Source organism: Lepidothrix coronata, unplaced genomic scaffold (genome assembly GCF_001604755.1).
Source record: "Lepidothrix coronata isolate B3197 unplaced genomic scaffold, Lepidothrix_coronata-1.0 Scaffold94, whole genome shotgun sequence".
NCBI lineage: Eukaryota > Metazoa > Chordata > Aves > Passeriformes > Pipridae > Lepidothrix > Lepidothrix coronata.
The window spans coordinates 464,739-489,032 of NW_016690274.1; the positions used below are offsets into that span (position 1 = coordinate 464,739).

The window sequence follows — 24,294 nt, forward strand, 5'->3', positions numbered from 1 at the left end:
CCTCCGCCGCGCCGAGACCCGTCACGCGCCGGGACAGCCGCGTGCGCAGCGCAGAAGTCCTTCCTCTTCCGGGTCGGCGCCCGCCGTGTACCGTAAGGAGCCGCGGCGTTTCTGGGGCGCTACTCGAAGTGTCCCTTTCCGCCAGAGCCGGGGACGGGCTGGGGGGAGAGAGAAAGCGCGTGCGGGCGCAAGGCGCTCCCGGCCCGCGTTCCGCCCCGATCCTGCGTTGGGCCTTCCCCAGCAACGCCGGCGGCTTATGCGCATGCGCAGCTGGGCGGTGCCGCCGCCGGGAGCACGCGCAGTGGGGTCGGGGTTCGCGCGGGCGGGGGCGGATCCTGTTAGACCCCGGTTGAGGGACCCGCCGGTTGAGTGTACCCTGTGTGTGTGTGACACCGGGAACTCGGTATCCGTAATGAGTCCTTTCTCAAGTAATGAGAGGTTGACATGGAGCAGTTGTGAGGGGGCTTTGTTTTACCTGCTGCTTTGGCAAAGCTGCAAAACGGGTCTTGCCCAAATCCCACGGATTCATGCCGAGCATAAGCACTGGATCCAGTAGTCAAAACACTAATGTTTGGAATTTAGCTCTCCTATCATGATTTGTAAATCATGTGTTGGTTTGTAAAGTAGCGTCTTTAGTATTAATCAGAATTTACTGCATATAATAGAATCATTTTTGCAATGTCTCTATAGGAGAAAGAAACCAGAGTTTTGGCTTATGGCTGCCCCGGGAAGGGTGGCAGCTTTCCGTCTGCCTCCCCTGCCAACTATTGGAGAGATTATTAAACTCTATCGCCTTAAAGCACAGAGACAACTTTCCCAGAACTTTCTACTGGATTTGCGATTGACAGGTTAAATACTTTTTTCTAATATTTTTAGCTAATGACACATGTCCCAGTTTTCTTCAGAATCCATAGTAAGGCTAAGGAGATATTTGCATAATAACGTCTGCCAGACTAATGACTGCTCAATGGGAAGCCTTTAAAGACTTTTTTTAAAGTTTAGCTTAGAGAAATTTAGCTGAATTTTACCTTAGACAAATTGTTTTTACTTGTTAATGCCTCAAAAATAGGTTTATTTATAAGTTATAATTTTAAGATGAAACTACATTCCTATATAATATGTGGGTTATTGGCTGAAGTGCAAAAATCCAAGCCTTTTACCATTAGGGTGCTATTATAGTTTATAAATTTAATTTAAAAATTAGTGGTTTTTTCAGATTATTGTGTGTCAGGGAAAGTACTGTAACTCATTGTGCAGCTTAGTTTGCTGTATGCTGTGTTTAGGAAGGTAATTTGTTTCAGTTTATCAGAAGTGTTGTAGCTTTTGAACCAGTTACATTGTTCTGAACAATTCAGTTTTCTCCAGCTTCATGTCAGCAGTGGGGGACAAAGCTGGCACTGTTCAGTCATTGGTGGGTGTCTTTACTGGCCTAGTGGTGGCTGGGTTTTGCAGTAACAAATTCATACAGCTTCATGTAGCTAATGATTTAAATACATTTGAAGATTCAGGCTGATAAAAATTCAGAACATGAAACTCAGTTCCACTTTCTGAAAAACTGAACTCTTACCCCGGAATAAAAATGTCTGCATGCATTTTAGTAAAGCCTTACAAGTAGACAAGTCTTCAGATATTTCTTATTTTTATTGCATACATAATAAATTGTGGAGTGAGAAGCATAATTCCTGTCAGCATCTTCTCTTCCATGCGTACCCAGGATCCCTTTGTTTCATTGCCTATAATTTTAATCTTTGTTTTAGTCCTTAATCTGTCTTCTTTCCTGGCTGTAATACCTTCCAGTGTTGTATCCTTCCACTTATGTATAGGTATTCTTTCCTCACCTTTCAGCTGTCCCACTTTGTATAACTACCAGTTGCATGTGTTCCAACTCTTAATTTAGTCCAGTTCCTCCCTCATAAAATTGTTCTGTACATATTATAATCTTGATAGAGCTTCACTCTATTTTTCTTACTTAAATTTCCTTGAAATAGAGATACCATAAGTAACGTAATTCTATAAGGACGAGGAGTGATACTTTAAGATGTTGAACACAAATGCTTGTTTGCAGCACAATAATACTGCTAGCTTACAGATGAGTAATAGTGTCTTTTTATTTGATTCTATAATGAGCACAGTATATACTAAAGACATTAAACTAAAAATAGTCTTTTTTAAATAGTTCAGTGTATGTTGTAGTATGAAAGAAATCTGAAATTCTGTTCAGCCTAGCGGGCGTGCGATCATTTAACTGCGATGTGTCACTGTTTGTGTCTGTCCTGAGATAAGCACGCCTGTGTTTTAACAATAAACAATTACTTATCTTAGTGAGTTGGATCTTCTGGAAAATAAAGGCTTAGTATGTTCTCTGTGTCTTGCAGACAAGATAGTGAAACAGGCTGGTGAGCTGAAAAATGCCCATGTTTGCGAAGTGGGCCCTGGGCCAGGAGGAATTACCAGATCCATTCTCAGTGCTGATGTTGAACAACTCCTTTTAATTGAAAAAGATGCTCGATTTATTCCAGGATTGCAGGTATTAAAAAGAGAATAATTTTTAAGAATGTTTCTACAGCATTGAATAAGAACATTGTAAGAACACAGAAAGGTTCCAAGTGTCTTGTTGAGATCTCAGCATTAAAAATAGTTTTGGTTCAGTGGCTTAAACCGGAGCTATAATTTGCTTGAATATGAAGATACACGGTATAGCAATTAATTGCTCCTGCTTTCTCATAGCTCTTCAGGACCTGATCCTGCAACTGAATTAATGCCGAGGCCTTAGTTTTTTTTGAGGTTGAGACGTTTTGGGTGCATTTCACCATGCAGGTAAAATTGCAGTCAAAAGGCTGAACTTAATGTCCTTTGGTCTTAATTTTTATTTTAATGCTAATATTGGGAAAGCATATCTTCAGTTAATACATTCCAGATATAAGAATAAAGCAAACATTTATTTTACATTTTCAAGAAAACACTCAAACTTTCTTCCTTTCTTTTAAAATTGGTATTAGTTCACAAGTCATTGTGACATTTTTCAAATTCCATTTACTTGTGTTATTAAGTTTCCATGTTTATGGAAATCGGCTGTATAAATCTAGCAAGAAAAACAGAGTACAAAATATTAAAATTTGACTATTTTCTTATGCCTATACAGTCTCAGGTTAGAGCAGTTCAAAGGGCTTTCCTTATATTGCCCTGTGTCTTCTGCACTAAATCAGCATTTAAATAAGTAGGTGGTTCACTTGAGAACTGCTACCATTTCTTTGTATGGCAAAAACAATGTAAGGTATGAATGAATCCTGGAACCTGAATGTGCATGTAACTAGGTCTTTTTAGGTTAGCCATTGATAACTCACACTATGCCATCTTTACCTTATGAAGTATGAAACCTTCATGTTTTCCCTTGAGTGGGGTCAAATCTGCATTTTTATTCTAGATTTCAAATTCTAGATTTTGAGAACTGGTTTGGGACTGAAGAGGATTTGAAATGAAAAGACTCTTTAGTTAACAGAACTTTTTAAGTAACTAGTTAACAGAACTTTTTAAGAAACTTGGACATTTTTTCTGATCTCCCAAAATGCATCCACTTCAACAGATTTCTCTGAAAAAACTGTACTTTCCAGGGTCTATAATGAGCTTTTGGTATGTAATTATCTTTACTATTCAAATGAAGTAATGTTTGTTGTTATTTTTAATTAGCAATCTCCTCACAGTAGAAATGAATGTCTGAGGTTATTGAACATAGAGACAGTATAACTTGGTAATGGTGAATGTGAATAAACAAGAAATGCATTGCATCCATTTCTGTTAAATTTGGTATTCTTTTTTTCCCTACAAGTAAGAAGATACATAACACTGAGTCTTTCTGTTCTGATAATGTGGATTGTAATACCTATTTTTTTCTGGATTCTCATTACAAACTACCAAAACCAGATGCTCATAAAAGGGTTGAGATTTTAATAAGACAAAATGTCAGAAATTAAAATAACAAATGAGGACTATTACTTAAAAATGTCTCTTTAGATACATTTAAAATCACTGATGCAAAGCATACAGCATTTTTCATTGACTGTTTTCCAAGCCGTGGTCTCTATTGCAAAACTGAAGTTCGGATTCCCTTTACTGCAAAACTGAATTACAGTGAAGAACATATGTGTCCAGAGTTGAAGTTTACACAAGCTGAGAGTCTGCCAGTGTTCTGTCTCCCTCTTAAAGAATCATAGCCGCCCTATGCCACATGCCCTAGTAGTTTTTAGGCTGGAAAGATTTATGAGGAGAGAAAGGGAGCAAGAGAGTGTATCAAATATGAAATGATTGCAGGAACACCATTTCATTTTTTAAACTATACCCCTTGTGTTTCCTTTGTGCCCTTTTGGTTGTGTGTGAAGAATGAGAGGATCTGTATGACGGAACACTCTTGGCTGGTGTCCTTGGTGCACAGCAGCTCCTGGAACTGTGCTAGCTGCACACATTTTCCCTTAAAATGGAAAAAGCTTCAATGGGTTTCCAAGTATTTTGAGTTAGAAATATATGACTATGATTTTCTGTTTACAAATTAAATGCAGTTCTCTTTTATGTCGTGTGGTATTCAGCAACCCCCGAACTCTTTTTGACATGAAAACCATTATTAAAAAATGACACTATTTTCTAACTTTATTTATCTTACATTATCTTTCATCCTGCTGTAGCATTTATAATAGTGTCAAAGAAAGATTTGACAAATAGGAATTTGTATGCCATATAATTGCTAGAGTAATGCTGAAAAATCCATTATGTGGTTTGGAATTGAGGTTAGCTTTGTTTTTCTGTTTGGAAGTAATTGCACTTAAAACATGTAGGAACACTTAGTTTTTAGTTAAGCTTTTATTTTAGCACTCTTCGCAAAATTTCGTTATTCTGATAAATAAAAACCCCAAAATTTTACTCAAAAAAATTTCACACAGATATTTTGTGAACAGTATGAGAAAGCAGCACTTTCCTTTGGCTTAGAGACCGATGAAAGCTGTTTGTGCCCCTGAGCATATAAGCATCATTCTGACTGAAGATGGAACTAACAATGGCAAGCAGTTTATTTTATTTAAGTGCCAGTTAGGCCACTGGCACTTAACTCTTTATGGGTTTGGATTTCTGTGCAAAAGCAAAATTGTTCAGTAAGCCGTTTCTCATTATTCTGATGTAGGATCAATAAATAACCCCAAATGTCATCTTTGAAAAAGTTGTCTTTGCTTTTGAATTGTGCTGTTTGTGTGTAGTTTCATAGAGAAAAGATTAGTACAGCATTAAAACAAAAATTAACTAATTTTGATTTTGGGAACTGACATCAGAAATTAAAGAATTGGTTGTCAAACCACAACTAGTTCTGACTTAAGATAAGCTGCAGAAGTGGGCTGGAGAAGCTGACAACAGTGGATTTTGTAATGTCTAGAAAGACAGAAATTTTTGAGATTTTCTCTACTACTAGGTACTCATTCCCTCTTTTGGGGAAATTCCTTGGTTTTTAATGTTACAAGTGTAGACTACTACAGGAAATCTCTTTCACCTTTTTCACGTAAAAAGAAAAATGACTGAATATTTTTGTAGTGTTATATCACATATGACTAAAATTTGATGATAGGCCCTAAAGCTGTGGGGGAGACAGGATAAACAACACGAGCTTTGTTTCATAGGTGATGGATCTAAAAACTTTTCAAAACCTGCTGCTTGCCTTATTGCTTAAATCAGGTGGGGTCCTGCTAGTGGCCTGTTGTTGTTAATTGTTGTTGTTGAAGAGACTCTTGGCAGTCTTTTCAAGTTTGAATTCCTTTTAAGATTTCTACGGCTGTGAATAGGGTTTACACAATTGCACATTAAACATTTTTCTAGTGTTTACTTTTTGAAAGTAAATACTAACTGATGGTGTTCTCAGTTTAAACTCCTATTGTGCTTTGTTGTATACTGAAGATAAAAATACAGCAATGGTTTCATTCCTGTTGTGGCTGAAACTGGAAATCAGTTTGGTTAATATTCACTGTGAATTCTGCTTGCTTGCTTGCTTATAAACAGATGTTATCTGAAGCAGCTCCAGGAAAAGTGCGCATCGTTCATGGAGATATCCTGACCTATAAGATGGAGAAGGCTTTTCCAAAGCACTTAAAAAAGGACTGGGAGGATGGTTAGTATTTTCATTTGGTTTATTTCATTTTTTAGGGCTTCTGAGTTAGTGTGATGATAAAGTTGATTTTTGCTCAGTGCAAGTGTTACTCTCTTCTGGTACATTTTGAAGATAAGAAAAGGCAACCTAACTTTTTTTTGTCCCTAGAAGGAAACAGAATTGTCTTCCTATTCTAAGACAAAACAGTGGAATTGGTATGACATTGACCTTAGCCAACAGTGTGTAGCTTTGCAGTTATTAATCTCAGAGCATCTTGACTGTACAATAATAACTCATGGAAACTGTAAAAGCTGATCAAAATTCCTAGCTTCTTCCTCTTTTTGAAGAAGCCAGAAATGACCACTGCTGTTGTTCCACTGAAGAAATTTCTGCATTTACTTTGAAATTTTTAGAAAATTTGTCCTCGAAACCTAGTTTTCGCATTGTTTTGGTTCCAGCTGAATGTCTTTGGCAAAAGTATTTGGATTCGTGTGGTTTTGAGTTTTTTTTTAAATATGGCTTTCCAATGGGACATTGTTTCACCCACCTTTTAAAACATGTAATATTATCAGATAAATCAGGGATGACTTCCCAGTCCCCTTTCCCAAATTTCTAAATTTAAGGTACAGTCGTTCTTTGCACTGCCTGAAGAGCAGTAAACTGCTTTCTGACTTAGGACATGAAAGACCATGGCACATTATGTTCACCTTAAAAAATTCCAGGCTGTATTTGCCCATTGCAAAAGGTAAGTGCTTCACAGAACAAAACTATGATCAAATGCATGTATGAGAGTGTAATGCAGTTTGTAAAAATTTACCTTTCTTGAACATGCAGTCGTTGTTTTTGGATCTGACTGATTAGAGATAGGGTGTATATCTCTGTTATTGCCATATGAAAATCTGAAAGGTTGATGGGTTTTAGAAAGGTACTTAGCCATCTCTGATATATGTGTAGTATGAAAAATATGCTAGAAATATCACAGCCTAAAAAGTGCATAGTAAGTAAAGTGTGCCAAAAAAACAGCTTGAATTTTATACTATCATCTGTTATTCATGTTATTAAATATTGTAGTATCTAAGAAACAGCACACTTGGTTTTGGTTTTTGTCCACCTCTGCTGCACTCCTATTTCCACATAAGGATCCCTGCATTGAAATGAAATGCCTGCATTGTGTTGTACGACACGTGTATATACTGATATGATCCATAATTGAAAAATAGGTATCGCTTCTTATGGCCAAGTCCTGTACTTTAACACCTTTTGGTTTCAGAGGGCTCTATACAGAAGGAGAGCTCTATCCAGTATGAGTTAGGTGGTTGATTTGGGGGTTATTAAGACTTTGTAAAATGCCCCTGGGAGGAGTGTGTCGGACAGAAATATGAGTATGGCTATGTACTCTGTACCTAATAATCATAGTTTAAAATGACAGAAATGCTGTTGGAGCTTTGCTGTTCTTACAGCTTTGCTGTTGTAAAGTAGCTCGGCTGAAATTTACCGATCAGCTGAAAGTCACCTGAAAGCTACTGACTTATTCAAATGTAAATGAGAACCAAACCTAACCACTTTTTTCCAAGTAATTACTGAGATTAGTAACACAGTTTTGTTAGTGCAAGATAAGTATAAATGGAAAGGCATGATTTCAGCGTGGCATGATAAAAATTGGTTTCATATTTTAAGTCTAGTTTGATAGGCACGTACTTTTCTTTTGTGTTATTTCTTGGCAAAATCTTATCAAAACTTTTTGACAGTTTTTTTTCTTCCATCAAATGTCAACAGAACCACCAGATATACACATCATTGGGAATCTGCCCTTTAGTGTTTCTACTCCTCTAATCATCAAATGGCTTGAGAATGTTTCGAAAAAGGATGGACCTTTTACTTATGGCAGGACACAGATGACACTGACTTTTCAGAAGGAAGTTGGGGAGGTAAGATTTTAGCATCTTCCCAAAGTTGTACAGATGCTAAATTGAACAAAAAATTTGTTTACATGCAACCTTTTGTTTAAAACTGCAAACACAGCCGGCTTTAAAAAGAGAGGAAAGGGTTGGTTCAATTTTTAGTTTATATGGCTGTAAATGACAAATTTTGATGTTGAGTTAATCATCTGCTCTGATCCTTTCACAAGCACATAATTATTTTTTTAATGTCTTATGGAAGGATATATTTCCTTGAGGTACTCTATCCTTTTCTGAAGTCTGAGTTCTTTGGCATGAATGAATTGCACAGCACTCTTCTAATTTTAAATATCTTTCTTCTCTCACAGTCATTCATGTGCATCAGTCAGTTTTTCCTTACCTTTCTTTCATCTCCAGAAATACACTTACATTTATTTCCTTTGTCCTCTTTATTAAAAAAACACCTTCCTTGAGATAAGGAAAAATGGAAGGTTAGCATTATTCCCACTTGTGATTAAACACTTAAAGCGTGAGAGACTTGATATTATAATTATTATTATAATTATTAATGTATTGCTGCCATTCTTATGGGTGTAAAAAGGCATCAATTGAGTTGTGTCACCACAAGTCCTAGGGCAAATTGAGATTCTACTTTGTATTAATAGTTATTTTCTTAAAAGAAGGCCAGACTGATCTGTGATGCAGTATTAATGCTAGATCAGTTGATACTAGGTTGACTTATTCCACAATGCTTTTAGACTTAATAGTTTATTTCTGTTGTCATTGTATGAAACATGTAATAACAGAGACTGGAAGGCTTTTTGCTTTGTATGTATGGAAGTGGTCTGGCTTCTCACGTGCATCTTGCTTTTAAAAAGGTAAAAAGAAATTGCGCGTCAATCTGAAACCTGAATTTCCATCTAATTACTCCAGTGTTTGTAAATACTAGGTTTTCTCTGTGCAACCTAAATGTGTATGTTGTTTTAATTTTATCTTTCAAAGTAAAAATTTGAATCGGAAAATTTTGCTCTGCTTTTTTTCCAGCACGTAAATTAGTCATAATGATATATGAAGGTGCCATGTCTGCTGTCGTTTTTTGGGGTCAAAGAAAATCATATTGTTCTGTCATTACTCTAGCTTTGCCATCAACATTCAAGATAGGTAGTGAAGTATTTCCAGTAGGTGGCTCTAAAGACACCAGGGACAAACATTTGGTATGAAATAAACCAGATTTCTTAATTCAGTTCTGGGCTCATGTTTCAGGCATTAAAAAAGCCAGATCTATTTTCCAGAAGGACTTCATGTCATATGGGATTAGACCTTGTTGCAAAACATGGCTCATGGACTGTGATGTAAAATGCAATGTGATGATGGGTAAGATGCACAGTTTTGTGACAGCAGTAAAAAAATTGGCCTAACACTGCATGAGAGCGCTCTGTACTTTGTATAGCAGTAACCATCTGCATACATCATTGGTGACACACAGATTATGGTGCTTCTGCACCCAGCGTAGCTCAGTTAGATGCCAAATACCATGCATGCTTAAGTTCTTGTACTTAGAACACTAAAAAGTTAGAAACACTAGGAAATTGAGTCAGCTGTTCAAGGTCATGCAATGAAATTAATGTTAACTGTTGTTGAGTTTACATTCGGGGATCTCTTGATTCTTGTTCGGCATCAGTTGAAACAGAGGCCTTCCTTTGAAGACAAAATCATTCATAGTTTTCGGTTTACATTTCCATTATTGATCTGATATCATGAAAGAACATTGTTTGAAAGAGACTACTTGATTTTATGATTAGGAGAAAGAATGATAATTAAGATCCATGCCTCTGGAGTTGCTTACGTTAACCATCGTTATTTGGCATATACAGTACCAGGAAGGAGAGAACAGTGTAATGCACATAATAATGAGTTGGTACTGATACTTTATGTATCTCTGGATTTATAGTCTTGACAGGGAAATGTCTTATACTCAAAAATTTGGGGTCCTCCTTCGATGTTTCTAAGCTAAGAGCCTAAGTATCAAAGAAAGTCTGTGTATATGCCGTAAGCTCAGCAAAAGGGTAAAATTCTGTCATGGAATAGAGTGATGTGCTTTGTAATTAATTAGAATAACTTGATATTAACAGTAAGAAAGTAAAGCAATCGGCTTTTTTATTTATGGTCAGACTTTGTTTTGCTAGTATAACAGGGAGAAAATAACCTTTGCCTTTCTTGCTGGTTGTATTTGTTGCTTTTCTGTTTCCTTGTAGCACAGCAGTGTTACTGTGAGTTATGTCAGTATAGACCTACTACTGCAACCCACTCTGTTCTGATATGATTTGGTTAAATGAATTAAAGCTGATAAGGACCAGCAGTTATGTTATATGCTAAATTCTGACGCTTGTTGAGGAGGATAAGGCCAAACATCTACAGCAGTAAAATAGCACTCTTGAGTTTCAAGCAGATAATTTTGTTTCTCTGTAGTTTACACCTGTAAAATTATTATTTACTTTGTGGGTAAAAATTTTTACCTTGCCGCAAATTCCTCAATGCTTCATCTTAAATCTGCCACCTAGGCCAGGTAACTTCCCAGCCCACTTCCTTCAGAATGACTCTTATTTCAGTTTGAATAGGAGATCTTCGTCAGTCTCTAATTTTGAGTAGAATTGGGCAGATGGTAGTTGGTAAGTGAGGAGCTAAACTGTTTGATAACTAGAAGAGAGGTGTGTTAGAAGAGCTGAATACTTAATTGTTTTGTATCTAACATTGCTGTCTATAACACCAGGCAAAAGGTGATAATAAAATAGGAAATAATTCCGATTCTTTGAGTGGCATACGTAAGAAAAATTGCTATTTTGTTTTCATAACTGGTGTAGGTGAAATATAAATACTTATGTTCTAAAAAATTGCCTTGTTTGGCAAAAAGCGGCTTGTGTACTTGTGTTAAATACTCCTTTATTTGATCAACTTTGCCAGTCTAATTCTTCATGTAGGTTACTTCCTGCGTCAGATTTTGCAGATTCATTTATAATGGGGTTTTAATATGTGTTGATTTAAAGCACAATTTTGTGGTACAGCTTTTATTGGAGAACAAAAGAAATAGCTGTTCCCAAAACACAAAATCACAGAATATTCCACATTGGAAGGAACCCACAAAGATCAGGTCCAACCCTTAGCAGACTATCCCCAAGACTCACACCATGTGCCTGACAGTATCATCCAAACGCTTCTTGAACTCTATCAGACTTGGTGCTGTGGCCACTTCCCTGGGGAGCCTGTTCTAGTGCCCAGCTACCCTCTGGGTGAAGAACCTCTTTCTAATATCCAGCCTAAACATCCCTTGACACAACTTCAGGCCATTTCAGGGTGGTTGACAGTGAGCAGCATCAGAAGAGATGTCAAGTATCACCTTGATTGTATTCCAGGTTAGGCTTATGAATCTTTTCTTTTGCTTCATGCCTTGCTAAAGTTTTAATAGTAGATGCAAAAATGTTACCTAGTTAGCTGAGTTTCAGCATGATTTACTTAGAGTAGTTTCAGGTGCTATCCATATTTAGAAGTAGGGACAAAGAAAATTTTGACAACTGAGATTCAAAACATACAAATATAGGCCAAGTTACAGAAGTATGGAAACAAACTTTTTAACAAGGCCTGTTGTGATAGAACAATGGGTAATGGTTTTAAACTGAAAGAGGATAGATTTAAATATAAGGAAGAAGTTTTTTACAGTGAGGGTGCTGAAACACTGTAACAGTATTTCTGTTGAGAAAGGTGGTGGATGCCGCATCCCTGGAAACATTCAAGGTCAGTCAGGGCAAGGCTCGGAGCATCCGGATCTAGCTGATGATGTCCCTGCCCATGACTAGATGACCTGTGTATGTGTGCCATGCACAGGTATGTTCCTGCTGATATGGTTGAAGTGGTTTAAGATGTTACTGCCCAGAGGTTGATGATGTTAAGTTACCCCTTCTGTAGCTGAGAAGCAGGAGCAACACTTGTTGCTAGGTGGATTTTTTGAGAGAAGTAAAGATTGGCTTGTTTGAATTGGCACTGGAAGGACTACAAGTGTTGCCATTAGCTCAGTTTCATTTGCACTGTGGAGGTTAAGGGAGCGCATATCTTACTGCACTGTTAGACTTTGCAGTCTGGGTTTTTTTCAGAGAATGATAATGATAGTGAATAGGTTTTTATTTTTTTTTTCTTACTACATTTCCTCTGAAACAGCAATGAGGCTAGTTTTGAATGCTGGCATATGCAAAAAGAATCACTGAGCTTTCTTTCCAAAAAGTTGTTGAAAAGTATTTATTTGCTCTGTGCTGAACTGCCTTTCAGAAGAGATGTTTAAAAAAATGAGAATCTTCAGCAATAGGCTTAGTTTTATTTTTCAGGGATATATTTAATAAGTATGGCAGCATTTCATGAGTAGGCTTTTTATATGAAACTACATGATGTACAGATGTTACCGGATATGCAAATTGGGGTTTAGTTTTTATTTTTTATGAGGAGGTGGTAAAGAAGAACAGGAATCTTCAAAATTCTCTTTCTGCAGAGTTAGTGTAATGTATTTTATCTTTTGAGACTTGTTTTTTGTGTTTAAATCTTGTTTGTGCTAGCAAAGCACATAAAACGTATTTCTTCCCTGGTCACAAAAGTGTAGAAAACCTCTGACCAGGCTAGTATTTTAACAGTCTTTGTAAAAAAATTCTTGGGAAAATCAGAGAGTTACTAAATTGAGTTTTATGTATTAAATGCTCTCATGTTAGGCATTCTAAATTTATGTAAAGTAGATGCAGCTTCCTTGCAAGTATTGTAAATGTAGACCAGCTAATAATGAAGAAATTTTGGTTTCTAGCTGATCTTGAGTTTATGGAGCTTTGCTTCATCTTGAAAAAGAAAAAAGGTAGTGATATTTGATACAGAAACAATGGAAGGAAAGGATGTGAGAGTACTGTCAGATGGTGTAATGTTTGTTCTGAATCCTGCAGTCAGAATAGTTTTAGTTTTCTCCTGTGTCCATACAAAATTCTTTTGGCGTTCATTTAGTTCTGCAGAAGTTCAAGGAGCTCCTTTTCATGTGCATTTGATTGCAGGACTAATGTTGTGAATCAGCATGGTATCTTAGTGAAATGCAGCTATATTGGAGAAAAAAACTCTAGATCAACCAGGCATACAATTTGATGTGAGTTCTTAACTATTAACTAGTGGTGGTTTTTTTAATTTGATTATACCGATAATCAAGCTTTAATGTAACTGATCCCTTGGTCAATTCAGTATCACTGATGTACATGTTTTGGTTCTCCCGTAGAGGCTTACAGCTAATCCAGGAAGTAAACAACGTAGCAGACTGTCCATTATGGCTCAGCATCTCTGCAGTGTTGAAAACTGTTTCATAATTCCAGGTGAAGCTTTTGTTCCAAAGCCAGAGGTAGGTTTTGCTGTATTTATATGGGGGTTTTTTGTTAATTTGTCAGTCAAGCAAATTATCTCCTTTTGAGTAAGGAACACAGTTGGCTGCTCTATTTCAACATCTCCACGCTATGAAGTGGAGTGATGTGAAATTCCTGTAAACCAAGTGTGCTTACTCTTAAGAAGTTGCTTTTCTTTTTGGTTCCTCAGAATTTGTCTTTGACCTTCAAACCTGTCTGCAAGATCAGCATACTTCTTTGGGTGATTGTGGAGAGGGAGATTAGGATTTAATGGCAGGATAGTCTGCTACTATTGTAGCATTTTTAGAAAGCCTGCTGTTTTACATTTTGCATTTATAAACAGTTTGGGAATTGTACCTAGAGAATTTGATGGTTCTTTTGAAAGACTGCTTTCAATTTGTCATCTTTGTCAAAGATCTCTAATTTTACCATGTTTATAAATCTTTGTTTCACCGTAGTCATCTTTAGCATATTATACTCCTTCCTGATTGCTGTAGCACTTTGTCACCTATTCCCCTTTGCCTGTTTAAAAAAGTAACCATCTTCTCTACTTCCTATCTGTGAGGCAGAGTGAGTAGAGAACAGTCTCTTTGTTGTCCTCTTATCTACTGTCACTGGTTTTTATTAATAGACATATGATTACAGGGATCAAAAATTAATAAATTAGTCTTATATTGGACAAGAATGTTTTTTTTGTTTGGTTTGGGGTTTTTTTTGTAAAAATTTGTGCCTGACATTAAGTGAGGTCTGTTTCCCCTGAATGCATGTGGAAATCATAGGATCATAGAAATATTTGGTTGGAAGGGACCTTTGAAGGTCATCTACTCCCATCCCCATGCAATGAGTAGGAGCATCTTCAACTAGATCAGGTTTCTCAGAGCTCAGTCCAATCTGACCTTGAATGTTTCCAGGGATGGGGCAACCACCATCTGCCTGGGCAATATGTTTCAGTATTTTACCGCCCTCATTGTAAAAATTTTCTTCCTTATATCTAATTTAAATCAACTCTCTTTTATGTCTTGTCAAACTGCTGTTCTGTTTCAGAAATGAACTTGCAGCTTCTTAAAGTCCCTCTTAAACTGGTTGATTCAGCTCTTCATTACATCTCCATTTCATCTTATTGCAGTCTCTCTCAAGAGATTTTCAGGCATGTCTCTTGAGAACCTTTGGAAGGTTATTCTCTCTCATTTATCACAAAATTCCAGTTTTGTGGTGGTGGTTTCTCAATGGCAGATGCAATTTGAGTATTAGTAGTGCTAGTGTAGTCACAAGTTTTGTGCAGCCTGTGTCTCAGAATTGGGAAGCTGTAACTGATATTCCCATTTTCCTGTACTGAAAAGGCCATAGTTGACCAAGAGAGAGGTAACTTACAAAGTTGTGACAAACATCTTAGTTTAAGGACATCCTACAGTTAGTTGGTACTCTGTTGAATAAAAAAAGCAGTACCACTAAATGCAAGCATTTTTTTATTTAACATATTTCTTTGAGTTAAAACAAGAATTGCTTATACTGCAAATACAGAAAGTACAATTTTTTCAGACAGAACTGGCACCTGTTTTCACTATATTTTGTTTCCTTCAAAGTCCTGTTGTAGATTGATTTTCTCAGTACATCTTCTCATAGAACCTGTTTCCTTGGAAAGGTCCTTCAGCATGTTGTGAATGAAGGGCTCAGTGCTTGATTTTTTGTTTCATAGCTATACAAAGTTCAGGTACTTGTATATAAAGTTTCAGGAAGAAAAATTTCTAGTGCATGTAACCGATGAATACTTCATTTTGCTCATAGGATGCAATTATTACCCTCCTGTAAATTGATGCCTTTTGGTTATAATTTTACAGATGTTAATTTTAATTAACCTACATAACAATGATCACATCTAAGTGTCATGTCAAACCCCTTATTAAAGATGGAGATGCATGTTTGTGAGAATGAGTTGTTTACCTCAATTCTCACAATGTATAAATATTATTTCAACAATACTATGAATGTTGAGACATAAAAGACTTGGTTTATGGAATGGAACGGTGCTCTACGACACTGTGTCTAAGAAAAGAAAATTTGGCTTTTTGGTCATAGTTAAGACTCTGCAATACCAAATAACTGGTGATAGTAATATTAGGAATAGTACAAAACAAACTCCTTGATTAATACATAGGAAACTCAAAATGGCTGTAACAGTAGTAAAAAAAGCAGATGTAATGCCATTTTATGTATGAAGAATGAAGACTCTCTGTGAATAGATTCTTTACATGTTAAACTCATAAAACAGTCTACTTTCCAAAATGCTAGAGCAGAAGATCTTACTTCTTCCAACTTAATGAACATATAATGTTTAGGCTCCTTCATACTGCTTTAACAAATTTCAGGCTAGTAACATGGGAAATGAAAGTTGTGTATAAATACGCAGAATAAATAGCAGTTGGTTTTATTGAAAGACTCATCCAGTGTTACCATATTCCTAAATTTAAAGGCCTGAATCATACCCCTTTTCATTCATCAATATGGTTGTTGTTTAGGGAAGTATTTAGATACAACATACCTTGCCAGTGACCAATACAAAACAAAATCTGTGTGGTGAAAGAAAAGGTTAAGGGATTTAAGATAATTATTCAAAATAAGGGAGTTAAGAAAATAAATAAAGGAGCTGTCTCTTTATGATTGTTGTATGCTACATTTTACAGTAAGAGAATACATGGGAGTGGGCCTGAAAGAGACCCTACAGGGGTTTATATGCTGTTTGTTACAATTTGCAGGTGTTTTCAGAGTTATGGTTACATTTCTGTTGTTGTATTGCTCATCCTCTAACATTCATTGTGCAGTGATAGATTAGTAGCAATTGGTGAATGTCCAGCAGACATTTCTTAACAATAATCAATGAAACCCACAGCAGGTGGCAGTTTGGGGTGCGAGAGCTGTGTTTGGCAAGATCTAAATGGTGCTGCTGATTCTTCAGTCTGATATGCATATATCAGTATACAGTATACAGTGCAGCTAAGGTTTGGAGCCATGGGCTTTTGTTGTGGTTTTTTTTTATTTGTTGGGGTTTTTTGTGGTGGTGTTTGTTTGTTTGTTTGTTATGAAATCTAGTTACCGAGGCAATTTACAGTTGAAAATGAAAGGCAGATGTGTCTGCTTTTTAAAAACCATTGAATTGGGCTTCTTGGACAAATAATGTTTGAGCTTCTTTTCCTTGCATCATAACTTAAGATAGAGATAAAAATGTAAAATACACTGTAAAATGTTACATTATTGAAAGCCTGATTCGCTAAATAGAAAGCAGTCTTTAATCATCTTTCCTATAACAAGACATCGGTACCTTAATTGTACAGTCAGTTATGTTTAAAAATAGTTCCTTTTTCTTCAGTAAATGCTACGTGGAAAGTCAGCATGGTTTGGAAAATCAGCAAAATAAAGTACTTTTGTAGCAGACAAGTATCATTTTCTACTTCTTTCCTTTTTGTGGATGCCCCTATGAATTAAGTACCTTGCATAAACATAACTGCAACCCAGATATAGGAAAAGTTAAGTGCTTGGTTATACATTCTTTGAAATAATCAAACTACTCTTAGCACATAAAAAACCCCTTGAATGGATAGAAGTAACTATTTACACATAGTCCTTCAGATTGTAACCTTCATTGCTCTCCTGCTCTGTGGATGGGAAATGGTGCTGCTTTGGAGGGTAAATCCATCCTCCTTGCTGCTTGTTAAAACACGAAGTGCAGAAAATCACACCTGCGATAAGCAGAAAGCCTGCTGAAATGAATCCTGTATAAACTGCTCCTCCTGGCTCGTGTTTACTGCTCTCTGGAATGGTCTGGTCCAGAAAATTTGAAATAATTTCTCTTGTGTACCAGGATGTTGGTACTAATCCAGAGATTCCTGCAAGAATGAAGCAGATTCCTCCAGCAAAACAAGCGTGACTTTTGCTGTCACTGTCCCCTCCCAACTTTGTGCATTTCATTCCAACTGTAGTGATGCAGATCCCAAATGCTGATAGGATACAAGACAGTACCATGGTGGTCCGTGCAGCCTGGATGTAGACGGGGAGAGAGAGAATGGAGTATTTCAGGGTACAGCTAAACATCCCAGTGCTGTACCATGTGCAGTCCATCCAAAGTCCTTGCATCTGTGTTATAGCTGTTATGATATTTGAGCCAACATCTGCATTTACCTTCCAGTTTGGTAGCAGGGTGGCCGCGATATCTCCAAAAACACCAAACAAAGCCAGAATAAAAGCAAAGAACTGCAGACTTGCTGATGCCATGATGATTATCTGCTGTCACCTTTTGTCTGTCCTTTCTCTCGAGAAAATGAGTGCCAAGCTGTAGCCCTCTGTGTAATAGGGAAGGGGGGGGAGGAGAAGTTCGAGGGGGAAAAGGAAAAGAAATCAGCAAACAAAAAGCACTTGCCTTTAAAATCAGAGCTATCTGAATGAATATCTGAACGCGACCCTGCAGCAGCTCAGCAGCTGTACACAAGGTACTTGAACAGAAATGATGGCAAATGGACAGTGTTTTAGAATTGCTTGTAAAAAGGAGCTGCTGCCCTTTCATACATGATTGCAAGCCATCAAGCAAAACTTATTTTACTGCAGTTGGTTTTGGTAATAGCAGACAGATTGCAGGCTTACTAGATAAATATGCATTGTAAGGGGAACATTAGGAACTTGCAGATTAGAAGTCATTGTGGTAGAAAAACACTGGTAGAAAATATATTATATTCTTCAAGTACCTTATTTGTGTTGATGGCTGTTGTCAGCTCCTGACTATTGACTATTTTATAGTAATGTATAGTATTATACTCTCTCTTGTGTAAACTGTGGTTAAAGGTAACCCTTTGTTCCTGTTACTTAAATATTACCTGTTCAGCTTTTTAATAACTGTTACAAAATTTCTTAGTTTTGAAAGAGAATAAAATTGAATTTAGTATTTGCAGTATGTTCACAATTTAGTCACATGTGACTTTTCTAAATCAATATTTTATTTTCAGTCAGTGATTCCCATTCCTTGACTTAGAGCAGCAGTATTTAGCAAGTCATAAGAGTGAATATGATCTGCTTCTGTCTCTAAAACGTTTTTTTTTTAATACTGGTATGAAACAACTCATTTGTGGAAGTGTATTTTTTTAATCAGTCTCCTGCCTGAAATAATTTGCAAATTTTCCACGAAGTGGCAGTTTTAAAAATTCATTAAAAAAAGCTCCCTGCTATTCTTACATAAAGAGTCCAGTTTCATTTGACAGATGAGAACATTTTAGGCAGTATGATAGCTATGCACCTGGGAAGATTGAACTTCTGCGGTTACATCAGCTGGGCTGTTGGGATAGCAGATGAAGAACAATGGTTTGAAACATCTGAGAGGAGGATTAGAAGTGCTGCCCTGCCCTGCCTTTTGCGTGGGGCTGTATAATTGGCAGGTTTTGTCTTTTATCATAAATAAAAAAAGGGCAAACCTCAGTCTGGATTATGCTAAGACATTCTATCTAAATATGATCAATAACATTAAAATTGGTCTTTAGCATTAGAATTTTTTGAAAAAACATAATAATAGGGAATAAAATTGAAATAAGTGGAACGCAAAATATCTGTAGCATTGTACTCATTTCAGTTCATGATACATAAGACAACAAGGTTTTGATCGACATGTTCTATCAGTCTTTAGTGCCACTACTTAACTAATTAATATATTTATCCTCTATAAATATAATTATATTTAATATTATTCTTCTCTATAATAGTATAATATAATCCTCTAGATCCTCTATACAATATATAATTTATATATTTATAGTTTAATTTTTATATTGTACTTATTTCAGGTAATGGTTCAAGGATATGTTAACTCTGTCCAGCATATATATATTAAAAATGCTTATAGTTAAGGTGAGAATATTAACAACTACTCATTTTTAAAATCTTACTTCAAAGAACTGCCTATTTCCAAATCCCTCCACTTTGTTCAGATTGTGAAGAAGTGCTGTGGCAAATACATATTATTTGCTGTACAGGCCCATGGAAGAGATGGCTTAACTTCCTTTTACAGAAGGAACTGACACGTCCGGGTAGCTCAAAACTCATTCAAAAGCATATTCTGGAACAGCTAATTAGGGTCTTGAGTCAGCCTTTTTCATTGCTTCCCTTTTAAAATTTCAGTATATACAAACATGCAAGCATAAATACAAAACACTGCAAATGGTAGCCATACATTACATCTAATTGGATGAACCAAGTTAAAGGCATGATAAATTCAAGTATAAGCACTACAGTTGTAATTAAAAATACAGTCATGTTTCATTCCTGTTTGTGTAGGACTTACTGCTGGATGTGAGGTCTGAGATGTTTTCTTCAGTGTAGATGTCCTCGAAAATGCAGTTTCTCTTGAATGGAACTATCCCTTCTCATATAAAACTGCATTGGCATGTATTAACAAAATTTCTTGGAATGTTTTTTTTTTCTGTTCTCTACAGCAAGTGCATTACTGCTGTTTGTTCTCTCTCTTAGTTCCATCTACCCGAGAATAAAGGAGTACTTTGTTTAATGAGTTTTGTTTGAAAAACACTCAGTAAGGGAAAGCAAAGAGATTATGGAATAAAACAGACAGAGGCCCTTAGTCCTAAATACATAATGATGTTCAGGTTCTATGATGAAAAGTGTGAACAGTGATTAAACAAAGTAAAATCTTGAGAATCCAGAAACTGTAGACTTATAGAGTGGGGGAGGAAATCATTTAAATTGCACTGAGAGCCAAAGAGTTTTTTTGTTTTTCAGTTGTTGTTTTTTTCATCACAGATAATCTTATTAAAAGTTTAAATTTCCTAGAAAAAAACTGTGCAATTTATTTTAATTTGTAATTGAAACAGCAGGGCATTTTTCTTCAACTGCAGGCTTTATTTATCTGTTCCTGATAGCTTTAGCCTTCCGTAGGTCATCTTATAACTTATGACCTTTGTATGAGGCTGTATAAAAGAATGAAGGAATAAAGCTACTAATAAAGGTTATATGGTAACTGCAGCACATTGGAGAAGTGGGCTTGACAAGTTGGTGTGCGAAATCAAGAAGTTAGGAGAAAAGTCTTGCTCATTGCAGCAATGATACACCCATAGGTTCTGTACCTGACTTCTGGTTTCCTGTGATTCTCTTTGTGTGAGCCCAGTGTGAATGGAGTTATTACAAAGCTGTTCTTACCAGAAATTACTGCTGTTAGTGAGTGGTGTAGTTACTTTGCGCTGGAAGTGAACCAAAAGTAAACTCTTGTATAGGAACAGGTTTGCTCTGAGATGCACATGTCTGATGTTAGACTTAATATTTGTCTGTAGTAGATAGATAAAATGCTGCTGTTGAACACTTGGTTTGTGAAAGTGCTGGCTTAGAACTATCTCAGTAGGATCTCAAGCAGTCTGTTTTAATGAAGTTGTAATATGTTCTGCTTAGGTTTCAGTTCCCTATGAGTAAATTGCAGCCTGAGGAAAGGTTATGTGGGTTTGATTTTAATATAGCCCTGTCCCAAGATACATGTATTGCCCATTATGAGACTTTTATTGTCAACAATTAGTAAAAACTGTCTCACTTGAGTTTATTCTGATTTAAAGTGTTGATTTCATTAGCAAGGCAGCAGACTTGCCCGGATTAAATTGTACTCTGTCATGTGTTCCTCCCACCCTACCAGAACATAAATCTTCATTGTACAGATACACTAAAACAGTAAGGGATGAATAGTTGCTGTACTATTGACAGTTCAGGATAGATCAATTGAATGATTTTCATATTCATTACTTTGTAAGATTTGAGTGCTATTTTGTAAATATTTTTAACATACTTGGTGGGGTGAAAAGTGTTATTCATAAAATTGTCATCAAATTGACTTGTGTATTTTAAGTAAGCTTTCATAATTCTACTCTTTATTTTATGCATATTAAAAAGGTTAAGGAAAAATAGCATGTATAATTTTAAAGGAGTGACCAATTACAAGTGAAAAGTTTTCCCCTATATCTGTTGCTATAGTAACCAGGCAGCTTTCCTGGGGTCCAAAGAAAACAGTGTCTATAATGGAACTGAGAAGTGCTGTGTTTTGTTTCAGAATCAGAAATTATTGCCCACTGGCCTTGAGATTGCAAATTGAGCTGTTTGGCTCTGAAGTGGTACACTGCATCTAGATTGTGTTCTTTTCTCCTTCAGAAATTTTTGTTAAAGACACAGTTCTAACTCCCAGAGAGCCCTCGTTTCTCATGAGCAGTTCTGCAAAACTGAGGTGACTAGGAGATGCCACAGGGTCTCTGGTTGTTTTCTTTCTTACCCCTAATTTTGTGGGGGAAATACCTAGATTTATTTCTTGACAATACACAAATGCACGTGTAAATAAGCCCTTAGTACATGTGAAGTATGTATTTTCTCTGTTCAAAAAGATTAACTTTTCTTACACTTAGTGTGAACACAAGTTTTTTCTGTATTCCTATGGTCTTTCTCATAGGTAACAGCATCCTGTGGCAAAGGCAGAAGCTATGAATACTTAAAAATTAAAAATCTGCTGTGGAAAATACATGTATGTGCATTTCACTGCAGATTCCATATGTCAAGTTTTCTTTGTCACCTGATTTTTAAGTAAGTTCTTGTGCTTCACATTTTAGTAATTTTAAGTGTTTTTTCTGCCTTATTCTTAACTCTAGCTCTCAGAAAAGGTGGACAAGTAGAGAAAAAACATTCAGTAACATAAACTTGAGATCAGTAGTGCTAATGCTGGAAACATGCTCTGTTTCTTTTTTTTTCTTCATCAGCACCATTAATTGGTATTTTCTTTCCTTTCTCTAGCCAGTGTTTTTGTTCAGCTTTGTAAGTTCTGTCTACATGAAAAACCTAATGTTGTTTGGATTTTATGATTCTGTTGAAATATAGTACTTTGTGCGTTGAAGCAGTTGTACTGCGTAGATGTACTTGACAGCTGAGCTGTTCCCACTGAAAGAACAATTTGGATGGATAGTACCTTTGTGTCAGAAGAATATGTCCACATCAGAGGTTGCTATGAGCAGTTTTGGTTGAAGCAGTAGGAAAAACCTTTCAAGTACCCCCGTGATCTGGGCTATCTCAATTGGTACACTGAGTGTGTGCTTAGAGCAGCAGCTGTTCTTTAGCCTGTGTGTGTCTCTTATTTCAATCAGAACTAGCACATCTTCAGTTCAATGCCAATTGAACATCATCTGTTCAATTGGCATTCATAGAACAGAATCTGTTCTATGAATGCCAATATTGGTTGTCAGACCTTTTAAAAAAATGAACGATTGTCCATCATATTAGCAGACTCTTTTAATAAGAGACTGAATATCTTTTAAAATCCGGTACTTAAAAATTTTTAGTCATTCAGTACCAGTACTTGTACAAATTGTACAAATTTTCAGTGTGCTCTTCCACAGAATGTTTTCCTTTTTATTGTTGTTAATATTTAGTTTGGAAGAGAAACTTCTTTATTCATTGCTGTGCAGAACTGGATTTTTAGCCCAGCTTCTGTTTTTTAATACAGAAGTCTGAATTCAGGGCATTTCTATATAATACAGTGTCTCTGTACTTGCATCTCATATAGATATATACATATAAAAACCATAAAATGTGCACATATAACCTCAGTCTCTTTTCAGACACAGGGAAAGTGACTGTTCTGTCAGCCAAGCTGATTTTAGAACTATAAAAGAATATATACAAACTTACCTGTGTGGAATCATTCAAACATAACTTTGGATTAAGTGTGATACACAGTTTAAATACAGAGTTGTCTGGTCACTTAACATGAGTGCAAACTTAATTCTACCTACTATTCCTTTAAGTAGGCTAGCATTTTAATAGTATGTTGAAAAGTAATTCCTTGGCTTACATTTTAGAAAAGCCCTAGAGCAACAGAAAACATAACAGGGAATGGGTTTGATTTCTAATTATAATACCAATTTTCTCCAGCTGCCCTTCAGCCTGTATATCCAATATTGTCTAATTTGTGTATTATGTCAGAATTGTCTTGTGGAAGGATCTGAAGACAGAAGTGCTAATTACTTTCCAGATTATATGGAAGTTGCTTTAGATGGAGGAAGTGCCATGGGGAAAAAAGAACCAAGTACTAATGGCATTTGAACTAATTGGAAATATGTAGATAACTAAGACTAAAATTACGTAGGGCCTTGAAAGCTAAATCTTTATATCTTTATATTCAATACTACAGCACTGGTCACTGCACAGCTGTGTTACCTGTCGCAATAATGTCTTCCTATCTTGTGCCGGTTTTCTGATGTCTGGCCAGTTAACTGAGAAGTAATGTGTGCCAAAGGAATATGTGTACTCAAATTTATCTTTCTTTTCCATGTAGGTGGATGTGGCTGTGGTGCATTTCACTCCATTGGTGCAACCAAAGATACAGCAGCCGTTTGAGCTAGTAGAAAAAGTGGTTCGAAGTGTTTTCCAGTTTAGAAGAAAATACTGTTTCCGTGGACTTGAGTAAGGATTTTTAATGAAAAATTCTCAGATAATGTCTTTGTAAATGCATCAGCTACTAAATCAGTTAGCTATGCATTTGATTTCATTCCTTCCATTTTACATTTGTCATTATAGTTCATTAGATCTTTCCATTTCAGAATTTCTGAAGACAAATTCGGAGGTTAATATCTTTCTGATGTAATTATATAATAATTACTTGGCATTTTTTCTTAGTGCAGTTGAAGTTGTTAAAATCACTAGAATAAATTGGTCATCTTTTCAGTATTTTGTCTGTCTCAGAAATGAAAACAACCCAGCCCAACCACAAAAATTACTGCATGATTAAGTTAAAAACCAAAAGTATCAAAATTCAGAATCAAAGATGGCAGTGTGAGGAGGTTTTGATGGAAGTTTGAAG

The 24,294-nt window shown here is 36.2% G+C and overlaps 2 protein-coding genes across 4 annotated transcripts in view; one reads left to right on the forward strand and one right to left on the reverse strand.

Annotated features, from left to right (window-relative positions):
• TFB1M (transcription factor B1, mitochondrial) overlaps window positions 1-24,294 on the forward strand; it is a 26,992-nt gene continuing 2,698 nt past the window's right edge. The window contains exons 1-7 of one of the 3 annotated variants that reach the window (XM_017822019.1): window positions 1-92; window positions 691-848; window positions 2,376-2,527; window positions 6,031-6,139; window positions 7,895-8,046; window positions 13,307-13,426; window positions 23,770-23,897. In XM_017822019.1, coding sequence (XP_017677508.1) covers window positions 716-848; window positions 2,376-2,527; window positions 6,031-6,139; window positions 7,895-8,046; window positions 13,307-13,426; window positions 23,770-23,897 — 794 coding nt within the window. In that variant the 5' untranslated portion in view covers window positions 1-92; window positions 691-715. Of the gene's footprint in view, window positions 93-283; window positions 404-690; window positions 849-2,375; window positions 2,528-6,030; window positions 6,140-7,894; window positions 8,047-13,306; window positions 13,427-23,769; window positions 23,898-24,294 lie in introns of those variants that run through there. The other 2 variants (XM_017822020.1, XM_017822021.1) reach the window with 2 other exon arrangements.
• On the reverse strand, window positions 15,811-20,014 carry CLDN20 (claudin 20). Its single transcript, XM_017822022.1, has 2 exons — window positions 19,744-20,014; window positions 15,811-17,761 (listed from the first exon to the last, which is right to left on the reverse strand). The coding sequence occupies exon 2, from the start codon at window positions 17,691-17,693 to the stop codon at window positions 17,034-17,036; it is 660 nt and encodes a 219-aa protein (XP_017677511.1). The 5' UTR covers window positions 17,694-17,761; window positions 19,744-20,014; the 3' UTR covers window positions 15,811-17,033.